Source organism: Peromyscus californicus, unplaced genomic scaffold (genome assembly GCF_007827085.1).
Source record: "Peromyscus californicus insignis strain IS unplaced genomic scaffold, ASM782708v3 Scaffold_11__1_contigs__length_118956290, whole genome shotgun sequence".
Classification (NCBI taxonomy): domain Eukaryota; kingdom Metazoa; phylum Chordata; class Mammalia; order Rodentia; family Cricetidae; genus Peromyscus; species Peromyscus californicus.
Genome location: NW_026294402.1, coordinates 11777345 through 11800346, shown reverse-complemented (window position 1 = coordinate 11800346; position 23002 = coordinate 11777345). Strand labels below are relative to the sequence as shown.

The 23002-nt window shown below is 46.3% G+C and overlaps 1 protein-coding gene across 2 annotated transcripts in view; it reads left to right on the top strand.

The window, feature by feature from the left end:
- Deup1 (deuterosome assembly protein 1) overlaps positions 1–23002 on the top strand; it is a 68812-nt gene that overhangs the window by 3358 nt on the left and 42452 nt on the right. For both annotated transcript variants that reach the window (XM_052752903.1, XM_052752913.1), the window contains exons 3-5: positions 12732–12903; positions 14075–14170; positions 18108–18239. In XM_052752903.1, coding sequence (XP_052608863.1) covers positions 12732–12903; positions 14075–14170; positions 18108–18239 — 400 coding nt within the window. The remainder of the gene's footprint in view (positions 1–12731; positions 12904–14074; positions 14171–18107; positions 18240–23002) is intronic.

Sequence of the window (23002 nt, the reverse complement as noted above, 5' to 3'; positions counted from 1 at the left end):
AGCAGAAGTTAATGAGCACACCACAGTTGTCCTGAAAGACTGTCACTCATCATGGTAGACATGCGGCCAGACACTCTGTACCATGGTCTCCATAGCACAGAGACCACAGACTCTCATGCTGTTAAGGAACCAGTAAATGTGGATTGTTCTCCAGGGACTTGTTAGCAAGTTCATAAACATGTTCCTCCAGCATTTCTTGAAGCAACCTGTTTTCAACAAATAGTTAGCACCCACTGTGAGCTTATGTAGCTCTAAAACTGTATAAACATGCAAATATATATATCAAACACTGATAAGAAGAGAAAGGTATGTGTGCAATACAAAAATTCATTTGGTTCTATGCATTACCAAAGCCAAACCAAAATAAAATCTAGTTGTGTTGGTGCCCACCCAGTTTTCTATTCTAAAAGACATCCACTTCCAATTCTCTTGGCAGGGGCTCTCTCCCAAGGCCTTCGGTGTCTGACTCAGTATCTTTAAATGTGCTTTATTTGATTTTTCAGTTTTAGGCATTGTCTATTGACTTTTACACCTCTCTCTCTCTCTCTCTCTCTCTCTCTCTCTCTCTCTCTCTCTCTCTCTCACACACACACACACACACACACACACACACACACACACACACACACTTTTCACTCCCCAACCGCCCAATATGCCGTGATTTTGGCAGCCTCCATAGTCTCCACGTGTCTTTATAATAGTCTTCTTATGACTTCGTAAGTCACATCCATCTTGGAGTCTGACTGGGATCATTTTTCCTTCCTGCTCAACATTTTTGCCCCCTAGAGTTAGGAATCCTGATATCACAAACTTCTGAAGTTTTCTTCTTTCTCCACTCTTTCCTTCTTTAGAAGGGGTGGGGGTGGGATTTCATCTGTAAAATAAAGATGTAAACTTTATTTTAAAATAAACCTCTTTTAAACTATTTCCCCCCCAAAAAAAGTCTTCCTCTTTGGATCTACCCATCTTCTCAGTCCTGTGAGCTGCTTTCCTTGGGCCCCTGAACTCACTTCTTATTCAGTCCAGGACCCACCCATGATATGGTGCCATCCCCACTTGGGGTGGGTCTTCCCTCTAGAAAGCCCCTCACAGACATGCCCAGAAGCTTGCCTCCTAGGTGAGTCCAGATCCTGTCAAGTTCACAGTCAATACTAACTATTGCAAGTGGCTACTTGACTCCCACAGTCCCTGCCTTTGTAGGTTTAACTTTGCAGGTTAAAAATATGTGTTTGCTTCATTTTAGTAGGACTTGGGGAAAAAACAAATTTTGTGGGTTCCCCCCTCCTTACCCAAAGCCTCCTTTTCATCTGCTGAGTCTCTTACATTCTCTGCATTGTTTGACGAACTCCTGAGCCATCGGTCCCTTTCAGAGTCTTGTCAAAGGGGTTCTCATAATCAGGATGCCACTGCACACGCCAGTAAACTCTTCTTATCTCTCGGAGGACGGAGAAAGATTGACTCTTAAAGAGAAGCTTCCCACCTGAATTCCCAAAAGCCCTTCCTGACACTGCTTCATCTGTGTGTGTCTGCTTAACCCTCAAGGGTCCTTCCCCTGAGAGACAGAATCACAGCTTCACCTGCTCGTTTTGTGATGAGTTAAGTACGGTTTTATTTATAGTTGTAAAAAGAAATCCTGATTTTTCTGATCTAAGCCCTTAAAGCAGGACCATAATGAACAGTAACAGTGTATTCTTTCTGTACATTGAAATGCCTTTTGGCTTTTTGTGACTTCTAGCTAGCCCATCCCACACCTTCGTGCCTCCCCACATGGCTCTTCACCATCCCCCATGCCTGATCCTCCCCAGAATAGGCACACATACCAAGTTCCTCTAAATTCCTGTGTCTTGGATGAAGAAATAACGAGAAAGAGATGGGGGTGGGGCATCATGGCGTGTGGCATGAAGGTGGACTCTGAAGTGTTAGCTTGGGGCTGATTAGGGACAGGTTTAGTGACTGTGAAAGAAAAAACTCAGGAGGGAGGGAGGAAAGAAGTGGAGATTCCTTCGAAAGACAGATCGAGTTACTAACAACGTTAGAGAAAGATTAAGAAGCGTCACTACACAATACGCATGTGCCTTCACTTTTTATAGGACTCTGTTGGGTGTATTAGCCACTGGTTACATTAAGGGTGAAGGCGCCTGAGTGTACAGACCTAACAGTGCACACTGGCACCACCTAACCTGACCTGGTGGTCTTTGGTGCAAAGTTTTTCAACATGTTGGAACCACCTAGAACAGCTGAGAGCTTCTAGTCAGTGTGGCTGGCACAGGAGAGTTAGTGATGTGAGCAGCCCCCAGGGTTCTCACCTCTGAAGAAAGGAGTGATCTCCTTGGACGGCAGCTAATGACAAATCACGTCCTCCCTCTACCAAAGTCAAGAAGCAGAAAGAAAAAGGAAAGCTAGAAACAGAGCCAGGAAAGGAGCTCGGGCAGTGGTGACCAAGGACCCACAGGGCCTGAATGGAACCCAGCAACAGCAACATCTTCTCCTTACACCTCCGTGACTGGAAGAGCATCTCACACGGGGAGTGTTCTCAGTCGGGAGTGATGTCTAAGACAGGAAGAGCAGCATAAACACCGTGCACAGGGGACCAGAGGAGAGAGAGCTGAGTTCAAAATCAGGTAGAAGCAGAATGATCTGAAAAATGATGGGGTCCAGGAGAACCAGGGTGTTTAGGACACGCAGCCAGTGGCAGCAGTTCCTGACCACAGTCTGCTCGGGGATCCTCCGAGGGTCACACCTGAGACACACCTTCTAACGCTGCTTAAACTAGGCTCTGACTTGAAGTTAACAGGATTTTTGCTGTTGTTCCCACAAACACGCAGTACAGCTGTCTTTGGGCTCTCCTTGCTAAGCTGTTGCATGAGGAGTGACAACAACGTGTACAGATGACAACACATGGGAGAGAGAATAGAGCCAGCGAGCCCCGTCCATGCAGATACCGTTCAAACCTTCGCTACAACACAGTAAATCCCATGAAAACTCTGCTAATATGTGAGAATGGAATGATGGATATTGAGGAGGTTACTGCCCCTTTTCTGTTGCTATAACAACATGCTCAAAGCTGGATGGTTTTTAATAAACAGAGGTATAGTTAGCTCAGTTTTGGAGCCTCACCCGCTGTCTCTGCTCACGGCATCTGACAGAGGTGTGCAGAAGAAAAGGAAGTGGGGGGGGGGTGACCAGGGGCCAGGGTTCCTCTCTTTAAGACTCAGCCCCACAAGACCTAAGCAGATTCCTTAGAACTAAATCACCACACTGTCTCCCACAAGACCAGACCTCAAGGGGCCACCTCTCTGCTTCCGCATGCTAGAAACCACATTGTCGACCTTTGGGAGATGCACTCCAGCCACACGCTGACAAGAAGGGATGATGATCCTTGGTCAGTTTTTTTTTTTTTTATAATTTAATTTAATTTTACATATCAGTGACAGATTCCCTTGTCCTCCTCCCTCCCGTCCCCCCACCCCGCCTTCCTCCCAGCCCACCCCCCATTCCCATCTCCTCCAGGGCAAAGACTCCCCTGGGGATTGAGTTCAACCTGGTAGATTCAGTCCAGGCAGGTCCAGTCCCCTCCTCCCAGGCTGAGCTAAGTGTCCCTGTATAAGCCCCAGGTTCCAACCAGCCGGCTCATGCACTGAGGAAAGAGAGCTTGGTCAGGTTTTATCACTGGATATGATGAGAGGGCAGAATTTAGGGTACGGACCAGACCGGAGGTGGCAGCAGTAGCACTCACTTGTCAAAAGGAGAGTTTAAAGCTGGCCGCTGGGAGCAGTTATGCCAGTGTAAAGATGTGGAGCAGACTGGAATGGGGGTGGATTTGAGCAACAAGGATCGAGAGTCTGTTTGCACATACGATGTTTTCAGAGTCCCCCAGCGTCCTGTGGAATTGCCAGTAGTGAACAGGATTGGACTGGATACCTGGAGTTCAGGGCTTGAGGCTGCAGAAACGCCTAGAAGTTAGCACATGCTAGCAAGAAAGGTTCATGGGAAATTTCCAGCATTCTGAAAGCAGAGTATCCCTCTAAAGTTTTATTTCTGTAAGTCTACCGAGGCCTAGTGAGACACCCGGCCCTGCTGTCAGGTAGGAAAGGCAGAATGCCTGTCCTCGGGTCACTAACAATGTCCTCAGGTCTCATCAGATGGGGATGGGGATTGTCCAGGAGCACATGAACCCAATATGAGGACAAACATTATCAGTTTCCTCAACGCTTTCATGCATCCGTTTGTGAGGGCAGGGAAGTGTGTGTGCTCCCTTAAAACCACAGGGTTTCCCCTGGAGAAGAGGCCAGCACCTTCCAACTTACATTCACTCTCTGCTCCCCTCTCTCCCTGTGTGCTCCCCTCCCTCCCTGTGTGCTCCTCTCCCTCCCTGTGTGCTCCCCTCCCTCCCTGTGTGCTCCCCTCCCTCCCTGTGTGCTCCGCTCCCTCCCTGTCTGCTCCCCTCCCTGTGTGCTCCCTCCCTCCCTGTCTGCTCCCCTCCCTCCCTGTCTGCTCCCCTCCCTCCCTGTGTGCTCCCCTCCCTCCCTGTGTGCTCCCTTCCTTCCCTGTGTGCTCCCCTCCCTGTGTGCTCCCTTCTCTCCCTGTATGTTCCCCTCTCTCCCTGTCTGCTCCTCTCCCTCCCTGTCTGCTCCCCTCCCTCCCTGTGTGCTCCCCTCTCTCCCTGTGTGCTCCCCTCCCTCCCTGTGTGCTCCCCTCTCTCCCTGTGTGCTCCCCTCCCTCCCTGTGTGCTCCCCTCCTGTGTGCTCCCCTCCCTGTGTGCTCCTCTCCCTCCCTGTGTGCTCCCCTCCCTCCCTGTGTGCTCCCCTCCCTGTGTGCTCCCCTCCCTGTGTGCTCCTCTCCCTGTGTGCTCCCCTCCCTCCCTGTGTGCTCCCCTCCCTCCCTGTGTGCTCCCCTCCCTCCCCGTGTGCTCCCCTCTCTGTGTGCTCCCCCCACCCCATCTGTTCCCCTCCCTCCCTGTGTGCTCCCCTCCCTCCCTGTGTGCTCCCCTCCCTCCCTGTGTGCTCCTCTCCCTCCCTTTGTGCTCCCCTCCCTGTGTGCTCCCCCCACCCCATCTGTTCCCCTCCCTCCCTGTGTGCTCCCCTCCCTCCCTGTGTGCTCCCCTCCCTCCCTGTGTGCTCCCCTCCCTCCCTGTCTGTTCCTCTCCCTCCCTGTGTGCTCCCCTCCCTCCCTGTGTGCTCCCCTTCCTCCCTGTGTGCTCCCCTCCCTCCCTGTGTGCTCCCCTCCCTCCCTGTGTGCTCCCCCACCCCCATCTGCTCCCCTCCCTGTCTGTTCACTGAAAGGTTTCTCACAATGTGAAAAGTTATTACAGAGCCTATCTGTGATGTGTCCATTTTAACCTAACATCCCACTTTCAGAGGAAAGAAAAGAGGATATTTTAGATTTCCATGTCAGTGGCAGTGCTGGGGTAACTGTAGAGCTTTTCATCTGTTAGGGGCTCCCTGTCCCTTAGGTCAAAGGCTTTAGAACAGGACCTTATTCATGCTCCCCTTCTTTAGAACGAGGGGTTTGTAACACCTCCACATCCATTAAGCTTCTTGCAAGTGAAAAGGAGGACTGGATAGGACATGAGCCTCCATCACACGCAAGCGGTGAAAATAGACATTGACTACTGCTAACTCAGCAAACTCCCAGGACGATGGTAAATATGTGTTTAGATGGCAGGGAGAGTGCCTGAGGAAAAGCATGTCCATGAATCAGTAATTAATCTTGAGGAAGGGAACCGCGAAGCTCTGACCTGTAGGACTGCAAAGAACAGCACTTCCATCGTCCTGCTGAAGGGGAGCCACGCTGACCACTGTGAGCATGGGAGTCCGTGGGGCAGGTCCTGGTCACCTCCAGAGCCCCTTTGCCTACATCTGTGTCTCAGTGTGCTGCAGTGTCTGCTGTGAGCCACCGTGGAAAGGTCGAATGCATGCAGTAGCCTGCCAGCTCAGGGAAATGAGTACGTAATTTATTTCAGAATGAGTTTTCTTAAGAGATTGTGACAAAGGTAAGGTCTCCTGAGCTTGCTCGCGCTGGGAACTCATTTTCAGATGATTCTGTGTCTCCTCAAGGAACATGCTCTTTCCCTGTCTCCATCCTCCCTGATGAGCTCCCTTGTTCTATGATGAGCTCCAGACCCGCGTTTGGTGCAATACCTCACTGCCTCCCCAGCACCGCACTGATGCAATCATTACTGATGTGCTCTCTTCACTTTCACAGCTGCCTTGGTTTAGATGATCTCACAAGGCCAGCACAGCTGGGCCGACGCTGCCCCGCTGTCTTTTTAAGAACATGAAATAGTCATGGTGGCCCAAGCCTGTAGTCCCAGGATTCAGGAGGCTGAGACAAAATGGTTGCTGTCATTTTGAGGCCAGCCTGAGAAACAGAGTGAGACACAGTCAAACAAATAACAACACAAAGGGACCGAAACAGAAGCCTGCATTTCAAAGCCCCGTGAGGGGAGAATCCACCAGCTGCTGCATCACCCTGGTCACTTGAGGATGATTCCATGTGTCTTCTATGGACTCCATTTTTATTTCTCAGTTCTGTATTCACAAATGACATTTTTATGTATTCAGAAGGTACAATGTGAGGGTTTGAGTCATGTACATACGCGGTAGAGCGAGCAAGGCCAGGCGATTAGTGCTGCCACTTTAAAACTCTATTGTTTCTTATTGACACACACATTGATTAGTCTGTCCTAAACACCAGTTGAGATGTGTGGTGTTTACCATTGATCATATTCACTGTGCTGCTCCACACAGCACCAGAACTTACTCCTGTCAACAGTTCCGTGTCTCTTTCTCATCCCCTCTCCCTCCACCCCGTCTGGTAATGGTCATGCTGTCAAGATCTATGAGATCAGCTATTCCAAATCTACATGAGTGGGTGGGTATCTGTCTGTCTGTCTGTGAGGATGCACTTCACTTCATAAATGTCCTCTATCTCCATCCATGCTGTCTAGATGTCAGGACTGCACAGGTTTTAGGTCTGAATAGTATTCCACTGTGTCTTTGTGCCACATTCTCTTTGCCATCTGCTGGGCTGGTAGACGTTAGGTTTGGGACTGTGTTTTGGTTCTTGTAGATAGTAATAAAGTTGCGTTGTGGGTGCCTTTTCAATATGCAGATTGAATCTGCTTCAGGTATAAAACCTGCAGTGGGATTGCTGGATCATATTGTAGTTCTACTCTGATTTTTAGAAATCCGTGATGGCCACATTAATGACATTCCCACCAACACTGCACGAAGGTTCCTCTTGTCACAACCTATCACTTGTTCTTTTCCTTTTGATAATAGCTATCCCTACTGTGGTGAGACCCAAGTAGACATTCTTACTGTGGTGAGACCCCCAAGTAGACATTCTCACTATGGTGAGACCCCCAAGTAGACATTCTCACTGTGGTAAGACCCCAAGTAGACATTCTCACTGTGGTGAGACCCCAAGTAGACATTCTCACTGTGGTGAAACCTCCACATAGACAAAGCAACCTTGAGCAGAAAGAATAAGAGAGGAGTCATTGTACCTCAGAACACACTAAAACCCAGTCTCCGACACAGCATGGCATCAACATAAAGACGGACACACCCTCACCCAGCCTTGATGGGAGGGTTTGTACCTACCTTATTGTAACTTGTTATGCCATGTTTGATTGATATCGCTGGGAGGTCTGCTCTTCTTTTTTTTTGAAGGAAAATGGAAGAGGAGTGGATCTGGGGGAGAAAGGAGGGAGGGAGGGAGGCTGTGGTCAGGACGTAAAGTATGAGAGAAGAATTTTTTAAAAAAGAAAAAGAAAAAGAAAAGAAAAACACACAGACCAATGAAGCATCACAAAGCCCAGAAATGACCCCATGAATTTATAGTCAATTGAATTATTATTTTATTTTAAAATTAATTTAATTTTACATATCAGCCACGGATTCCCCTGTCTTTCCTCCTCCCACCCCCCAGCCTCCCACCCCCCAATTTGCCCCCCATTCCCACCTCCTCCAAGGCAAGGTCTTCCCTGGGGATTCAGCTCAGCCTGGTACACTCAGCTGAGGCAGGTCCAGTCCCCTCCTCCCTACACCAAGGCTGAGCAAAGTGTCTCAGCATAGGCCCTAGGTTCCAAAGAGCCAGCTCATGCACTAAGGACAGGTCCTGGTCCCACTGCATGGAGGCCCCCTAAACAGTTCAGGCTAATCAACTGTCTCACTTATCCAGAGGGCCTGATCCAGTTGGGGGCTCCTCAGCTATTGGTTCACAGTTCATGTGTTTCCACTAGTTGCTAGAACACAGAGAAAGGATAATCTTTTCAATAAACTGCTGGGAAAACTGGATATCTATAGAGAAGAAAGAATCTACGTTCTTACCAGATACAAACAAGCTCTAAAAGGATTAAAGTCTGAAATGTGAGACCCACAACTAGGAAACTACTAGAAAAAGGCATAGGAGAAAATCTGGGGGACCTTGACTTTGGCAGATATATTTATATATATATATAAAGAGAGAGAGAGAGAGAGAGAGAGAGAGAGAGAGAGAGAGAGAGAGAGAGAACCCTAGAAACACAGAAAACCAAAACAAAAGTTAACAGATTAGATTCCATCCAACTAAAAAGTTTCTTCCTAGCAAATGAAGCCATCAGCAGAACACAGATCTGAATGGCAGAGTACAGGCAGCCGGTAGACCACAGATGACAGCCAACAGAACATGCAAATGTATCTGCAAATTACTTATCTGACAAGAGGCTAATATCCAGAATACACAAGAAACTCAGACAATGTAGTGTCAGAACTCAGACAAGATGGCTGAAAAACTGGCCGGGCGGTGGTGGCGCACGCCTTTAATCCCAGCACTTGGGAGGCAGAGCCAGGCGGATCTCTGTGAGTTCGAGGCCAGCCTGGGCTACCAAGTGAGTCCCAGGAAAGGCGCAAAGCTACACAGAGAAACCCTGTCTCGAAAAACCAAAAAAAAAAAAAAAAAAAAGATGGCTGAAAAACTGGCTTAGGCCCACACCTTCACTGTAAACACAACTTCCTCTTCACCCCTGCCCCAGGCCCGCAGCTGACCCCTGCTGACCCTGCCACCATGATTTCATAACTGTTCTCTCTCCTCCCAATGTCATATCCTGACGTTTAATCCCAGACTATTCCATCATCATGAAGGCCTCGTGCCCTCTCCCTTCTGGCTCCTCATGTCAAGGCTGAAGGGTGTGGCCTGAGCGCAGAGCCCTCTCTAGTGAGTTGTAAACCCAAAGGTCAAGACTGAGTTTGCGCCTTAGGCAGGTACATCCCACCCAGTCTCCAAATTCGATGACCCTAAGAGCTTCTTTTTATTCCATTTTGACTCCTCAATCAACTCTTCTAAAATTGAGATATAATACCTACTTAGGGGATGTTGGAAGGACCAGGAGAGGAAGTGGAGAGAGATCCTTAACACAGCGCAGCTGGGGTGTGACTGAAGGGAGAAATGAGGGTATGGAGAACACTCATGTCAGACTACGTGGAGGAGACCAAACCACCACCTTCACTTCTGTTTTAAAGTTTACAGTTTTAAAAACCACGCTGCTTTTCTCACCAAATGCATTTTCCTACCTTTCTGCTTTACATGCAGCACACACACCCCCTCCCTCTCTCCTCTGTCAGCAGCAAGCCATAGCCACGCCACTAGGGATGAGGGGAAGTTTTGGAATCCTCAAAGCTCCCCCTCATGATACACCTCCTCCAACCATGAGTCTATGGAAGCATTCTCCATCAAGCCACCGAAGGAAGGACATTTCTTTGGCCTCATGGTTTGAAGGGATTCAGTCCATCATAATGGGGAGACAGTGTGGCTGGGTGTCTTGCATCTCTCTGTAGCAGGAAGCAGAGAGATGAACTCCGGTGCTCAGGGGGTTTCCTTGGTCGCCTCCCCCCTTTCACTCCACCCGGTCAACTGCCTTGTCTTTAAAGGTAGCTCTTCCCTCCTCAGCTGAACTTCTCTTATGATACCCTCACAGAGTCACGCAGAGCTAGGTTTTCTAGGTGGTTCTAAAGTCTAGTCAAGTTGACAATGAAGGCTGAACATCACATGAGCATTTGCAGATTCAAGGAAGAGCGGACTGTGGAAAAGCCTGTAGGAGAGGAAAGACTTTGGGTTTGCTGTGGTTGAGGGCTCTTGGCACGGAGAGGTTAGAGAGAGGATAACTAGATGTGAGGCATCCTAGGCAATTGGTTTGGATAACATATTTATCCTTCTCTAGTTGTTTCTGAGCTGGAAAGGGGAACAAAAATCAAGGACGCTCAGTAACCATGTTCTGTCATCTGGTGACACCTGCAACCTTGGTAGTTTGGCTTTCTGAGCTGGCTGGTACAGCAGATGCAGGTCAGAGTCTGCTGTCATGTGGTCTGGCCACCATTCACTTGAATGTCCAGATATCTGATATGAAATGTTGAGAAGACAGGGTACAACCAGAACTGTACCCCCCACATGAATGACTCAGTACTGTGTGGTCATAAGTGTTGAAAGTCCTGAATGACTTCAGGATCAAGTCAGGACTAGGGAGTGGGAGAGAAGTCACTGTGAAAACAGAACACTTCTTGCTAACACGATATCATCTCAGAGAGTGGCAGTTACTTGTTCAGAGGAGACCTCAGACCTATGCTGGATGATGTCTTTGCAGTGGTTTTTCAAAATAGATCACAAACTGTAGGAATCACTAGATACTTTTGTTACTGACACAGAATCATATCAAAGGCCCACTAAATCTGAGCATTGCTGTGTATGATAGACGACTCTTTTAAGAAATATTTGTGGAAGGAGTGTACATGCTGGACCAATAGGTGAGTTAGATGACCTCTGTGTGTGATTTCTTCTGCTCTGTGAGTCATGTATTCTAGCTTATTATACTGTAGTCATAGCCAGGAAACAAGCCATTCATTTGTTTATTTAATAATATCAATGGGGTAGATTCTTTTATTCCACAGTCAATGTTGGGCCAGTATGTGAATTCCACTGGCTTGTTGTATTCCTATATGCCAAAGAAATGTCAATGAAAAAGCTCTTTTATCACCACAGAGGTGTACTGAGCGCTTGCAACTCACCATGTCCTGGAGCACTTTCCACATGAGGGAGCACTTCCCACATGAGGGAGCACTTCCCACATGATGGAATACTATCTACATGCTAGGGTACTCACCATATGCTGGAGCATTCCCTCTGTGCTGGCGCGTTGCTCTGGCTTGTGGTGAGACAGTGATGAGCAAGACTGACAGCTCTTTCTTTCCCAGAGCCTATACTAACAGAAAGAAAAGAATCTTATTGACACTAGGGAGTAATATAAGTAGGTATGAAAAGACAGTGTGAAAAGGAAACACCATGGTTCTGTTCTTCTCCACATCGAGACTCCAGTTCAGTTACTCAGGCTCTCTACAGAAGAAATGGCATACTTCCTTTCCTTAGGTTTAAGTTTTAAATAAAAATTGAAAAAGCCTTTGGGCCTTAGTCTGGTACTAACATGAGAAGGCTTCAGAACAACACTTTGTACTTGGCCCCTCTCTAACGTCAAGGCTGGTGAATGTCCTGGATAAACTAGAGACACAGCACTGTGCAGACTGTGCTGGGCAATTGGGGAAACACAGGATTTGGGGGGTTACCATGGTCAGTACCATAGATTTTAAGTCAGTTCTTATCGAAAGGACCTGTTTTCACTTCACGGTACAAGGACTCCACAATGGGAAGCTGAGGCCTGGGTCTGACCCTTCTGCAGATGAACTATGTGACCGTGGACCTGACTGATGTCCCAGGGTGTCTCTGTCAAACCTCCTTGAGTTATGACAGACGTCTGTGTGTGTCATTTTCAATTGTTGGATCCCTAAGCACTTAGCATTTGTTCAGAATTACCATATCCCCTAGAATTAGCATATTCTAAAAAGACTGTGCTTGTTAAATTTGGTTTGGTTTCAGTTTGGGTTTTGTGGGGGTTTTGTGTGTGTGTTGTTTGGTTTGTTGGCTTTTTGTTTTTTAGTTTTTTGTTTGTTTTTGTTTTTGTTTTTAAGATAAGTGTCTGGAACTCTTATATAGCCTGACTGACTGCCTGGGAATCCTTTTGACTCTACTTCCTGAGTGCTAGGATTATAAGTGGGTAACAAGATTTTTTTCTTTTTAGCTAAGTATAAATGTACTGTGCTAGCTAGTCTTATATCACCTTGACACAAGTTAGAGTCATCTGAAAGGAAGGAACCTGAATTGAGATCCTCCATAAGATCTGGCTGTAGAGCATTTTCTTAATTAGCGATTGATAGGGTGGGCCTAGGCCATTGAGGGTGGGGCCATCCCTGGGCTGGTGGTCCTGGGTTCTATAAGAAAGCCGGCTGAGCAAGCCAGTAAGCAGCAGGTAAGCAGCAGCAGCCGCCCCATCCACCCCCACCCCCGCCCCCGCCCCATGGCCTCTGCATCAGCTCCCACCTCCAGGTTCCTGCCCTGCTTGAGTTCCTGTCCCAACTTCCTTCATTGATGGACTACAATGTGGAAGTGTAAGCCAAATAACCCCTTTCCTCCCCAGCTTGCATTTTGGTCATGGTGTTTCATCGAAGCTATAGAAATCCTGACTAAGACAGGTGCTATCATCTCTGAAGTTACCTTTTTTTTTAAGGGATTAACGTGCAGCTTTGAGGCTTCTTCCTACTTGAACCATTTGAGGAAGCCATGCAGCTGCAGAGAGTGAGGCAAGAATCCCTCTTGCCCCATCTTAGTCTTCTGAAACTATCTCACTTTTCCACACGCACCAGAGCTTCTCCTTGTGAAGCGGAGCTTCAAGAACTGATGGAACAAATTGACATCATGGTGAGCAACAAGAAGTTGGACTGGGAAAGAAAGATGCGGGCTTTAGAGACGCGGTTAGACCTTCGGGATCAAGAGTTGGCCAATGCACAGACTTGCTTGGACCAGAAAGGACAGGAGGTACTGAGCACACATGTCACCAAAGTATTCACGCGCCAAACTCGCTTGTCACTTACAATTCTGTCAGCACATTTGGGGTTAAATGTATGCTATCGAATCGATGCAGAGACTAAATCAGGTATTTACTGATGGAGACACTCACTACATCAGTGCTGCCAATAAATGTAAACAGACATTTAAGGTACATGTGAAGTAAGAGTGTTTGGAAACAAAGATAAAAATGCTTTGGCTCCTCCAGGAGCTCTGCCATAGAGACCAAAGCTGTCTTTGTTCAGGAGAGGTCAGGAGCGTTGACTGCTTCTGATCTGCAAGAAAATGTTTTGTGAACAAGCATATCAAGAGTTAATTGCCAAAGGAGAGTGCATTTGGTGAAAGTGTATGTGTGCACATGCATGTATGTTCTCATGTGTTCGTGGGTATGGGTGGGTGTGTATGGGTGTGTGGGGGTATGTTCTCCTATGTGTACATGGGAAAGCTCTCCAGTCAGGAATCACACGTCATCACAGAAGTTTTCATCAGCCACTCTCTGCCTCTGTGGACTTCTGGATGGCACTTGGTGTTTGCAAAGCCAAGGGCGTTGGTGTTTCACAGGTGGGCATGGCTCTGGTTTCCATCCGCAGGTCCATTGGTCCTGGCGTAGGCAAGGCCCTGCAGTGACACAGGTGTGTAGTAAGTACGTGTCTCGTCTGCATTTAAACAGAATCATTCAAATCCTTAACAAGTGCTCTTAGACGTGTTTATTTTCTCATTAATATGTTAGTTCTTATAAAATGTGACAATCATCCATAGACCACCAACCAGACTGGTAAGAAGTGAAACCTAACCAAAAGAAAATCCTTTGGTTACATTAGCAGAAGTTTTACATGATAACGGCCTCCCAAAACAGATCATACAGAGTGAATTCTAAATCTTAATTTAAATTGCAGCCATGCCAAGGATCTCTTGATAAACACACTTCCATGCTGCCCTAATACATGGCCGGTGGACCGGCTAGAGACATTTGGTGTCTGCGAATTCAGTTATTAGCAGCTATTTTAAGAACTGCAGGACAAATGTTTACTCCCGGCTCAGTGCAGCAGCTTAACTTGGATTGCACTTCTCCTTTGCACATTTTCTGATCTTTTAAGGTAAAATTCAGAAAAAGCTAATTTAAAGTTTGTTCTTAATGCAGGTGGGGCTACTTCGACAGAAGCTGGATAGTCTAGAAAAATGTAATTTAGTAATGACTCAGAACTATGAAGGACAGCTACAGACCCTAAAAGCTCAAGTAAGACAACCTGTTAAGTGTAATGTTACATACTTTGATACATGTTTTGACCGGTAAAAGTGTTAACTTTTTTTTAAAAAAATGTTTTGTATATAAGCAAATGTTCTGTGTCTTAATTGCATGTTTGTCTCTGGCTTTCGTTATCTTCTGTGTCCTGATTTGTCCCCCTGACGAGGCTGTCACCTCGGATACCGTCTGCACTGCCTTCGCTGTGACAGGACGCTAGACCGATAACTCTCTGTCTCTCCAGGGGCAGTTTTTTAATGGTTACTAGTTATGAGAACAAGAAAAAACAAAATTCTCCCCTGTGGTTATTTCTGGGAATAGAGTTTCTTCCACGGCAGCCTAAAATATGGGTGCTTGCTACTATGAAGTGAGCAGCTGAAAGAACCAAGTTGGGCTTGCTACTGATGGGCTGTTCATAAATGGCAGTGCCTCTGCATATGCCATAGAGGGGTGCCAGTTTCTTTGTCCCCCATCACTGCAGCTCCCCACTAGGCTTGCCTCAAAGTCTTGTCTCCTACCATAGATGCCTCTTAGGGCAGGTGTCGGCATCACAGGCCCAGCAGCTGCTGAGGTCCTTAACCTAGCAAAGGAGTCAGTAGGGAATGTGGTGGGATTGTGAACTCCGACCACCAATGTTTCTTGGAAAGCAAAGATTTTATATGTAATAACCTAGTTAAGGGGGCCTGGAGTATTCAGTGTTCCTCCTTAAGTGCCTTTTCTAGAAAGGGGATTCAGCTATTAAAAATGGAATAGAAAACATTTGAAGCCATTTCTTAACTGCTATTACAAAATATTTCAGACTAGCTAAGTCTACATTTTGCCTGCAATTCAGGCTTCTGCCACTAGAAGGCAGCTTGTACTATGAAGCTGCATACAGTTTTCTGAGCTGAGACCAGAAGCATCTAAAACTTGATGCAATCAGTCTTGGCTTTTTTTTTCCTCCTACAAAAATAGCAACACAAATCTGAATTCACTCTGACAGTCCAGTGTGGGTATGTTTGATACTTCTGGAGAGCTAGACCAGCTGTGTGTTTCTCTATCCTCCTAAGCACAGTTGAAAGCCCTGGACGTTGTAAGACAGCCTGTGAACTTGGTAGAAAGTAGGGAGAAGAGGCCGGTTGCTTAGGGGCCTTGAGAGCCACCACAGTGCATCAGTGAGCTCACTGGGATTGTTTTAGCATTGTCACACAGCTCAGACATAGTACTGGGTGCAGACAGACTAACAGTGGCAGAGCCCAAAGGAAATCCTGTCGTCTATAGCAGAAAGACCAAGAAAGTAGCAAAACTACCAACACAAAAACTCTCAAAATTAGCCAAGTACCACAGAAAAATAACTATGGCCCTGGCCCAGCAACAACACTGAGTAGGAAACCTAGATTTCCACCCTCTCCCAGACAGAAGCCCCTGCCCCAGGCTGCCTGCCTGAGTGGTGTCAAGAAGACCAAATGTGGAGCCTGGATTTCTACAACTGCCTTGTGGTAGGTCATAAGACACTCCACCCCCGCTGCTGAGAGTAGTGTCAGAGGAAGCCTCTGAAAGCAGCAGCAAGGTGAAGATTCACCTCATCGCACCCCACACGGCATCGCTGAAGTCTGTATGCAGTAATCGGTACCCATGCCCTCCAGTCAAGTGCAGGCAGCATCCTCAGAACTCCCCTTCCTCCCGGCTGCAAGGAGGGGCATTTGCCCTGGTACCTGGACTTCCACTGCCGCCCAGCAGGAGCCCTGGCCTTCCATCTCCCCTGCTCCAACATAGTCAGGAGACAGTCTCGAGACACAGTGTCCCCAAATTTCCAGGTTCCCAGAGAGAATCACTCACAGTAACAAAACAAGATTTCAATGTAAAGGAGAATACAGGATCAGCAGATGCCAATGACACCATTAGAATAATCTGACTAGGACTTTGAAGCAATGGTCATGCAAGATGATGCAATGAATATTTGCAAACATGCTTGAAATTGATAAAAATTATAACATTCTAGCCAGGTAGTGGTGCCACATGCCTTTAATCCCAACACTCTGGAGGCAGAGGCAGTCAGATCTCTGTGAGTTCAAAGCCAGCCTGGTCTACAGAGAGAGTTCCAGGACAGACAATGCTGCACGAAGAAACACTGTCTCAAAACACACACACACACACACACACACACACACACACACACACACACACACACACACCATTCTAGCAAAGAAGTTAAAATATCGAAAATAATTATAAACTTTATAATTGAAAACTAGAATAATCGAACTGAAAATTTCAGTGGAGGGTCTCAGAAGCAGAACGGAGAATACAAGAGGTAAGGAACACTAAAGGGCACAGACCTGAGGGACATGGGGCTTCACAACAAACCATTAAAATCCCAGGAGAAAAGAAAAAGAGGATAAGGGTGGACAAAATGCCCCCAAATTTGACCAAAGTGTCACCAAGCTGAGTGAACCTCAAACAGGATAAACCCAAAGAAATAAACAGTGAACAACCTCAGAAGCATTTGAAAGAAACAAGTCCTAAAGAGGAGAAAAGCAGCTCGGGTAGCAGTGACCTCTCATGGGAGGGGCAGAAGGGTCACAAGTGCCGAGAGAGCTGAACTGTCTGGGATTCCATCCAAAGAAAATATCCTTCAGGAGTGATGGGGAAACCAAGACACAGTCAGAGGGGGGAAACACTCAAGCCTCTGTTAGAGGTCGCGTTACCTTAACACAATGGCTACCGGAAGTTCTTTACAGGCACCAGGAAGACATCTGGTATAAAATCCTGGGTCCCTGGCCACAGGCTTTCCTTCTGCTCTTGAGTTTTGCTAATTGTTTGATTTAAAATTTTTTAAATGTCTAATGTAGTTTCCAGTGTATGTAGCAAAAATATGTAATTTTTTTGTTTATAATCGAGTCAGGATGAAAAGAAAATAAGGATCCCACATTTGAACTAGAGAAATATCAGATACCTGCAGACTGCAGCAAGCTGTGTGTATTTAACCTGATGCTTGGAGGAATGGCTGAAAAAGATGTGAAAAGACACACTCAAAACTATCTACAACTCACAGTGCAGCCTTAAAAATACCCCCGTGAGCCATGGGAAGACAAGAAAATAAAACCAAACTGCAAGCTAGAGGAAGCCAGAAAACAAAACACAAGAAGCCAAGCTTAAGTTGAGCATATCCATAATTATATTTAACAAAAATGGCCTAACCACACAAATTAAAGAGTGCCAGATATGTAAAAACAGGACCCAGCTCAACGAGCTGTTCAGAGAATTCCCTTCAAATATGATTATACAGGGAGGTTGAAAGTAAAAAGACAAGACAAAACTACAGCATGCAGTGTTTAAGAAGTGAAAGCAGGTGTGCCGCCATGATTCAGCAGAGGAGATTAGCCCTTCAACAAACACACAGGGACTGCTCAAGAACACGCACCCTGAGTCTGTCAGCAACGGCTTAGCTACCTCCGTAGCTAGTTCAACACAAAGATAGTCAGTGGGTACAGTGAACAGACTCTCTGAAATCTCCTCAGATGCTACGATATGATGCTATAGACGTACATGAAAGTATGAGCCGGCTGTTATACCAACTGAGTTGTTGAGATTAAAGTTGTCAACACAAGATGGCATTAAGTAAAAGTAAGGAAAATTGTGGGTTTCTTTTTTTTTAGACTGTCAGCTTTGCTGCCTACGTACACTTAACACAAAACTGAACAAAACATTTATCAAGTGAGTCATGGGCTCACCGCACAGTTAATGAAGGCCCAGATTCATGTGCACAGAGTAGAGTCACGCTCGGCCTCAGTAACTGAGTTTTAATAGCAGGTTCCATCCTCACTAATTGGAACATTTAAGTTTTACTGCACTTTCTAATCATGACTTAACGTTTTCAAAGAGCTGCGCGACAAAGAAATGTTATGAAGGCCAGCTGTAAGTAACTGGTACTATTTCGTATCGTTTGCAGTTTTCTAAGCTAACCAATAACTTTGAGAAACTGAGATTACACCAGATGAAGCAAAACCAAGTTCACCGAAAGGAAGCCCCCAGCAAAGAAGAAATACCCTTTGAGCTGAGCAGTTTGAACCAGAAGTTAGAGGTGAGCACACATCGCCAGTCCTTGTGTTCTGAAGGTGGTTTGCTGGAGGCGTGGACTCCAGGCACATGGCACTCAGTATGGTCTCTCAGTGCACCTTCCTCTTCAGGAACTTGGTGAATTCAAAAATGACTATGATTTATAAGACACACACACACACACACACACACACACACACACACACACACACACACACACTGGGAAAGCTAAGAAAAATACAAGTACAAAGACTGCAGCTGTTGAGTGAAACTGAAGGGCACCCTGGGGTCAGTTAAATCAAATACCTACTAAATCTTTTAATGACCATTTAACTATTAGTGTGCTAAATCTCAGTGAGCCTCAGGCCTGTTTCAGAACAGGGCCTGAAGGCCCAGGGATTTCTGTTTTGTTTTCTCTTCTGTAAAGGCCTAATTCCAGTCCTTTTAAATTGTGGCCTGTCACTGAGAACTTCTAAAATCCATCTCTGAAAAGGTTCCGTATGCTGCCAGGACCTTTATTCCCACCCTTTTAACATCACAGCTTTAGAAAACGCGAACCAGCTCTTTCTTCCTGTGCTCCTGAGAACCCTTGTGGAAAATCCGGAAGGGATGGTGTCTCCGTGAGCCCCTGACATCTGGCTTTCTGGGGCTCCAGCACAGCTTAGGGGTCACTTTCTCCTTAACCCTTGTGTTTCCCTATTCAGTTTCTTTCATTTTCCTCAGGTCCTAAGCCGAGCAACCCATCCCCAGCCAACAGTCTCATTTTCTCCTACTCATGAGCTCAGGACCATCCTGCATCTCTGAGGGACCAAGGTCAGAGACAGTTTAGGGATCTTTGGCCTCTCTCGTCCTTGTCATGCTCCAGCTGGATCTGCCCTTGACCTTCTTCCTGTCTCCTTGTCTTCAGACATCACCACCTTACTCTGCTCTTTTTTTTCTAACTCCTGCTCCAAAATCTCTGTAAAAGCAGAGAGAATCGCAGTTTGAGATCACAGCCACGGAACTAGCCGGTGTGGTAGAAGGCCTGGGGCTTACCTTCAAGGCTCCACAGATTCCCCACCTTGCTGGATAAGATAGAGTTCTTCAGATATAAAGCCACTGTCACCCAATGAAGGGCACTCAGGAAATCCTGACACCTGCTCCCTGCCTCTCAAAGGGTGTGACTGGCCTCTCAGAGGTGTCAGACACAGGCTCTGGAGAACTCGCCCTCTTGACATGAAGGTCAGAACACCCACTGTCCATCTGGTTGGTTCTTTGTGGGCTGATAGAGGGGAACCACATTCATATACTTGTTTCTGACAACACGCATCCTCATGAATATGTTTATACTTATGCAAGAGTTTTAAGTAGACACAGTATAACTTGAATGATTATAAGCATGTAACATAGCTGTTTTTCTTCAGCCATTTGGAAATAGCATGCAGGAGGATGGCTGTTCTTGTTTTCGAGCATGTAGCATGTTCTCCATTAGGACAAGCGCATTCAATGCTATAGTAATGTCACTAGGGGCAGTGTGTGTGTGCAGTCGGGGAGCATCATGGCTTATTACCCACAGCATCCCCTATGTTGCTCATCGATTCATGTTAGCCTCAGACGTTCCATCTTTGATCAGTAAATTAGGCCGGTGGGGCTGGGGGACAGTTCAGTCAATAAAGTGCTTGTCTCACAAACACAAGGACCTGAGTTCAAGTGCCAGACTCTAAGTCTGGAAGCTGGGCATGGAGGTGCACACCTGTAACCCAGCATTAAGGAGCCTGAAACGGATCCCTGGGCACACTGGCCAGCCAGCCTAGCCTAGTCCCTAAGTTCCAGGCCAAGTGAGACACACAGTCAAAATCCAAAGTGAACAGCTTCGAGGGATGACACCTGAGGCTGCCCTTTGACCTCCAAATGCATGAGTTCAGAAAGTCCCCTTAGAACACTTCAACAGGTAAGAGCAAGAAATGAGACAGAACGTTAATGTGGGTAAAGATCACATGGTTTTGGTTATTCTCCACTTTTATGTAAGTATGAAAAAATTCCTAATCAAAACTTAAGGTCATTTTGTGATTTGTAGTCTCACTGATACATCACTTGACACTGTTACTCAGGGTTCAGAACTTGTTGTTTAAAAGGGCTCTTTTAAACAACAACAACCAAAAACTAACACCGCAGGTATCACCAGAAATACTCATTTTTATGATCATGACCCACTCTCAACCTAAGTGGCTCAGAGATGGCTTTGTAGTCTTAAGAACTCCCCCTGGAGGGCTGGGTGACTCTCCTAACCTTGAAAGCCATACCTCTGATTAATGAAGGACCCTGGACTGTATCAGTACCCACTGACAGGTCGGTAACACTGTCTAGCCATCCTAGACCTCATCGATGCCTGTTTTAGCCCTTATAAGCTAAGTTAATGGTACTGCCTCCCCATAAAGCATTCTGGGGGAATATTTAAGATTATTTGTGGATGTTAAGTAGGTGATGATAAGCACATTTATTATCTAAAAGATATTTTCTAAACTGGGCATATGGGTCATACCTCTAATCTCAGCACTTTCGAGGCGAAGGCAGAAGGATCTTGAGTTCAAGGCCAGCTTGGGCTGAACAGTGAGATGCTATCTGAAACATTAAAAAGAGGAAAACATATTTACTGTTTAAGCCAATCTTATTCCAATTTTTGCTATTTTCCCCCAAAGAGTTCTTTTTAAATTAAAAAAAAATTAATTCCTAAAGTTAGCATACAAAATAATGGGTTTCCTCATGGCATCATCATAAATATTAAAACCAAATTCTTGAAATCTAAACTTGCATTGATTTTTAAATGTTTCTTATCCTCTATTTGTAACCTAATTTTTCAAATATGTAACTGCTACTGAAGACTCATTCTTAATTTTTACATCATTGAGTGGCAAAAATCAGTCCATAAATGGACTGTCCCCATTATCCTAATAAATAGAGTTTGTCATAAGGTGTCTTTATGCATGTAGACGGCGAGGTGTGTGCCTGCATTTCCCCAGGCAAATTCCCTCCACTTGATTTCAGATTGCCTTTAATTACATATAGTCTTCCTCACTCACAGACCTCCTTCACTGATTAGGACTTGTGTATAAAAAAAAAAACACACAGACACTTAAATTTTCCCAAATATTCTTCAAAATCATTTCTGTGCAAGGAATCTGAAAAGCGCCGTTTTTCTCATTCTAAGCAAGATACAGTTTGCATTCTCAGAATCAACGGGATTCCTTTCAAGCATAGCCCAGCCAGGCCCTGCAGCCATTTTCAAAATACTCCAGCCAAACACGCCGTGTTCCAACTTGACATAGTAGGAAAAATATCCCCGTGGCTTTTATGTGACACCTTTATCATACTTGTGTACTGTAAATGGCTTGTTTATATGTGCATGCTGCTCCTTTACTATATTTTCCTTTAAAAGTGGGGCAGGGACTTAGTTATGAAATAGTTCCAAACAAGGTCCTGTAAGCAGAGCTCGGAGCAGGCAGTCTTCCAGGCTAGTTTTCTCAAGCCTGGGTAGAAAGGCACACTGCAGGGGCCAGCCCCGCCAGAGTGAGATGCAGGGAGGTCTTCTCTGGCACCCCGAAGCCATGTCCATGGCTCACAGGGTTGCATTGTGCCGTTGTGCTCCACACTGCGTTACCTGAGTCGGCGCTGTGCAGCTAAGCATGCAGTATCCAGCTAGTCCCACATTTTCTTCCCCAACTGACACGTGGGAATGAAGGCCAAGATGTGTTCTCTGTTCCCCAAATGATGTTAGCTTCACCCTATACACAATGGCTTTGAAAGCCAGAGGAGGCCAATAAAACCAACATTAGCTCAGGCTACTTTAGCAGAATGCAGAGGCTGTGTAGCTTACACAAAGGTCCAACAGGGCGAGATGCTGATGGGGGCCTCCTCTTGGTTCAACAGCTGTCTGCTGGTTGTACGGCAGGAAATAGGAGGAATGGGAGGGGGTGATTCTTACCTTTGTTGGGGATAGGTGTGTGCGTTCATGAGAATCTGTGCGTGTGTGGAAGCTGCAAATCATTATCAGGTATCTTCCTCATCTCTTTCTACTTTACTTTTCTGAGATAGGATCTCTCACTGAGACCCTATTTGACTAGAATGGCTAGGCCAGGATCCTCCTGCCTCTGCCTCCCCAGCACAGAAATTATAGATGGGCACCGATATACCATCCAGAATTTTTTTTTTTTTTTTTGGTTTTGGTTTTGGTTTTTCGAGACAGGGTTTCTCTGTGTAGCTTTGCGCCTTTCCTGGAACTCACTCTGTAGCCTTGGCGGGCCTCGAACTCACAGAGATCCGCCTGGCTCTGCCTCCTGAGTACTGGGATTAAAAGCGTGTGCCACCACTGCCCGGCCCATCCAGAATTTTTATACAGTGGGTGGGGATTGAACTCAGGTCCTTGTACTTGCACAGTGAATGCTTTACCAGCTGAACATCTCCCAGACTCCTGCCTTTCTCTCTTCCTTCCTCCTTCCTTCCCTTCTTTCTTTCTTCCTTCCTTCTTTCCTTCCTTCCTTTTCTTCTTCTTCTTCTTCTTCTTCTTCTTCTTCTTCTTCTCCTCCTCCTCCTCCTCCTCCTCCTCCTCCTCCTCCTCCTCCTCCTCCTCTTCCTCCTCCTCCTTCTTCTTCTTTGTGCGTGTACGCGCGTGTGTGTGTGTGTGTGTGTGTGTGTGTGTGTGTGTGTGTGTGTGTGATTTTTTTGAGACAGAGTTTCTCTCTGTATCCTTGGCTGTCCTGGAACTCACTTTCTAGACCAGACTGACCTCAGACTAAGAGATCTGCCTGCCTC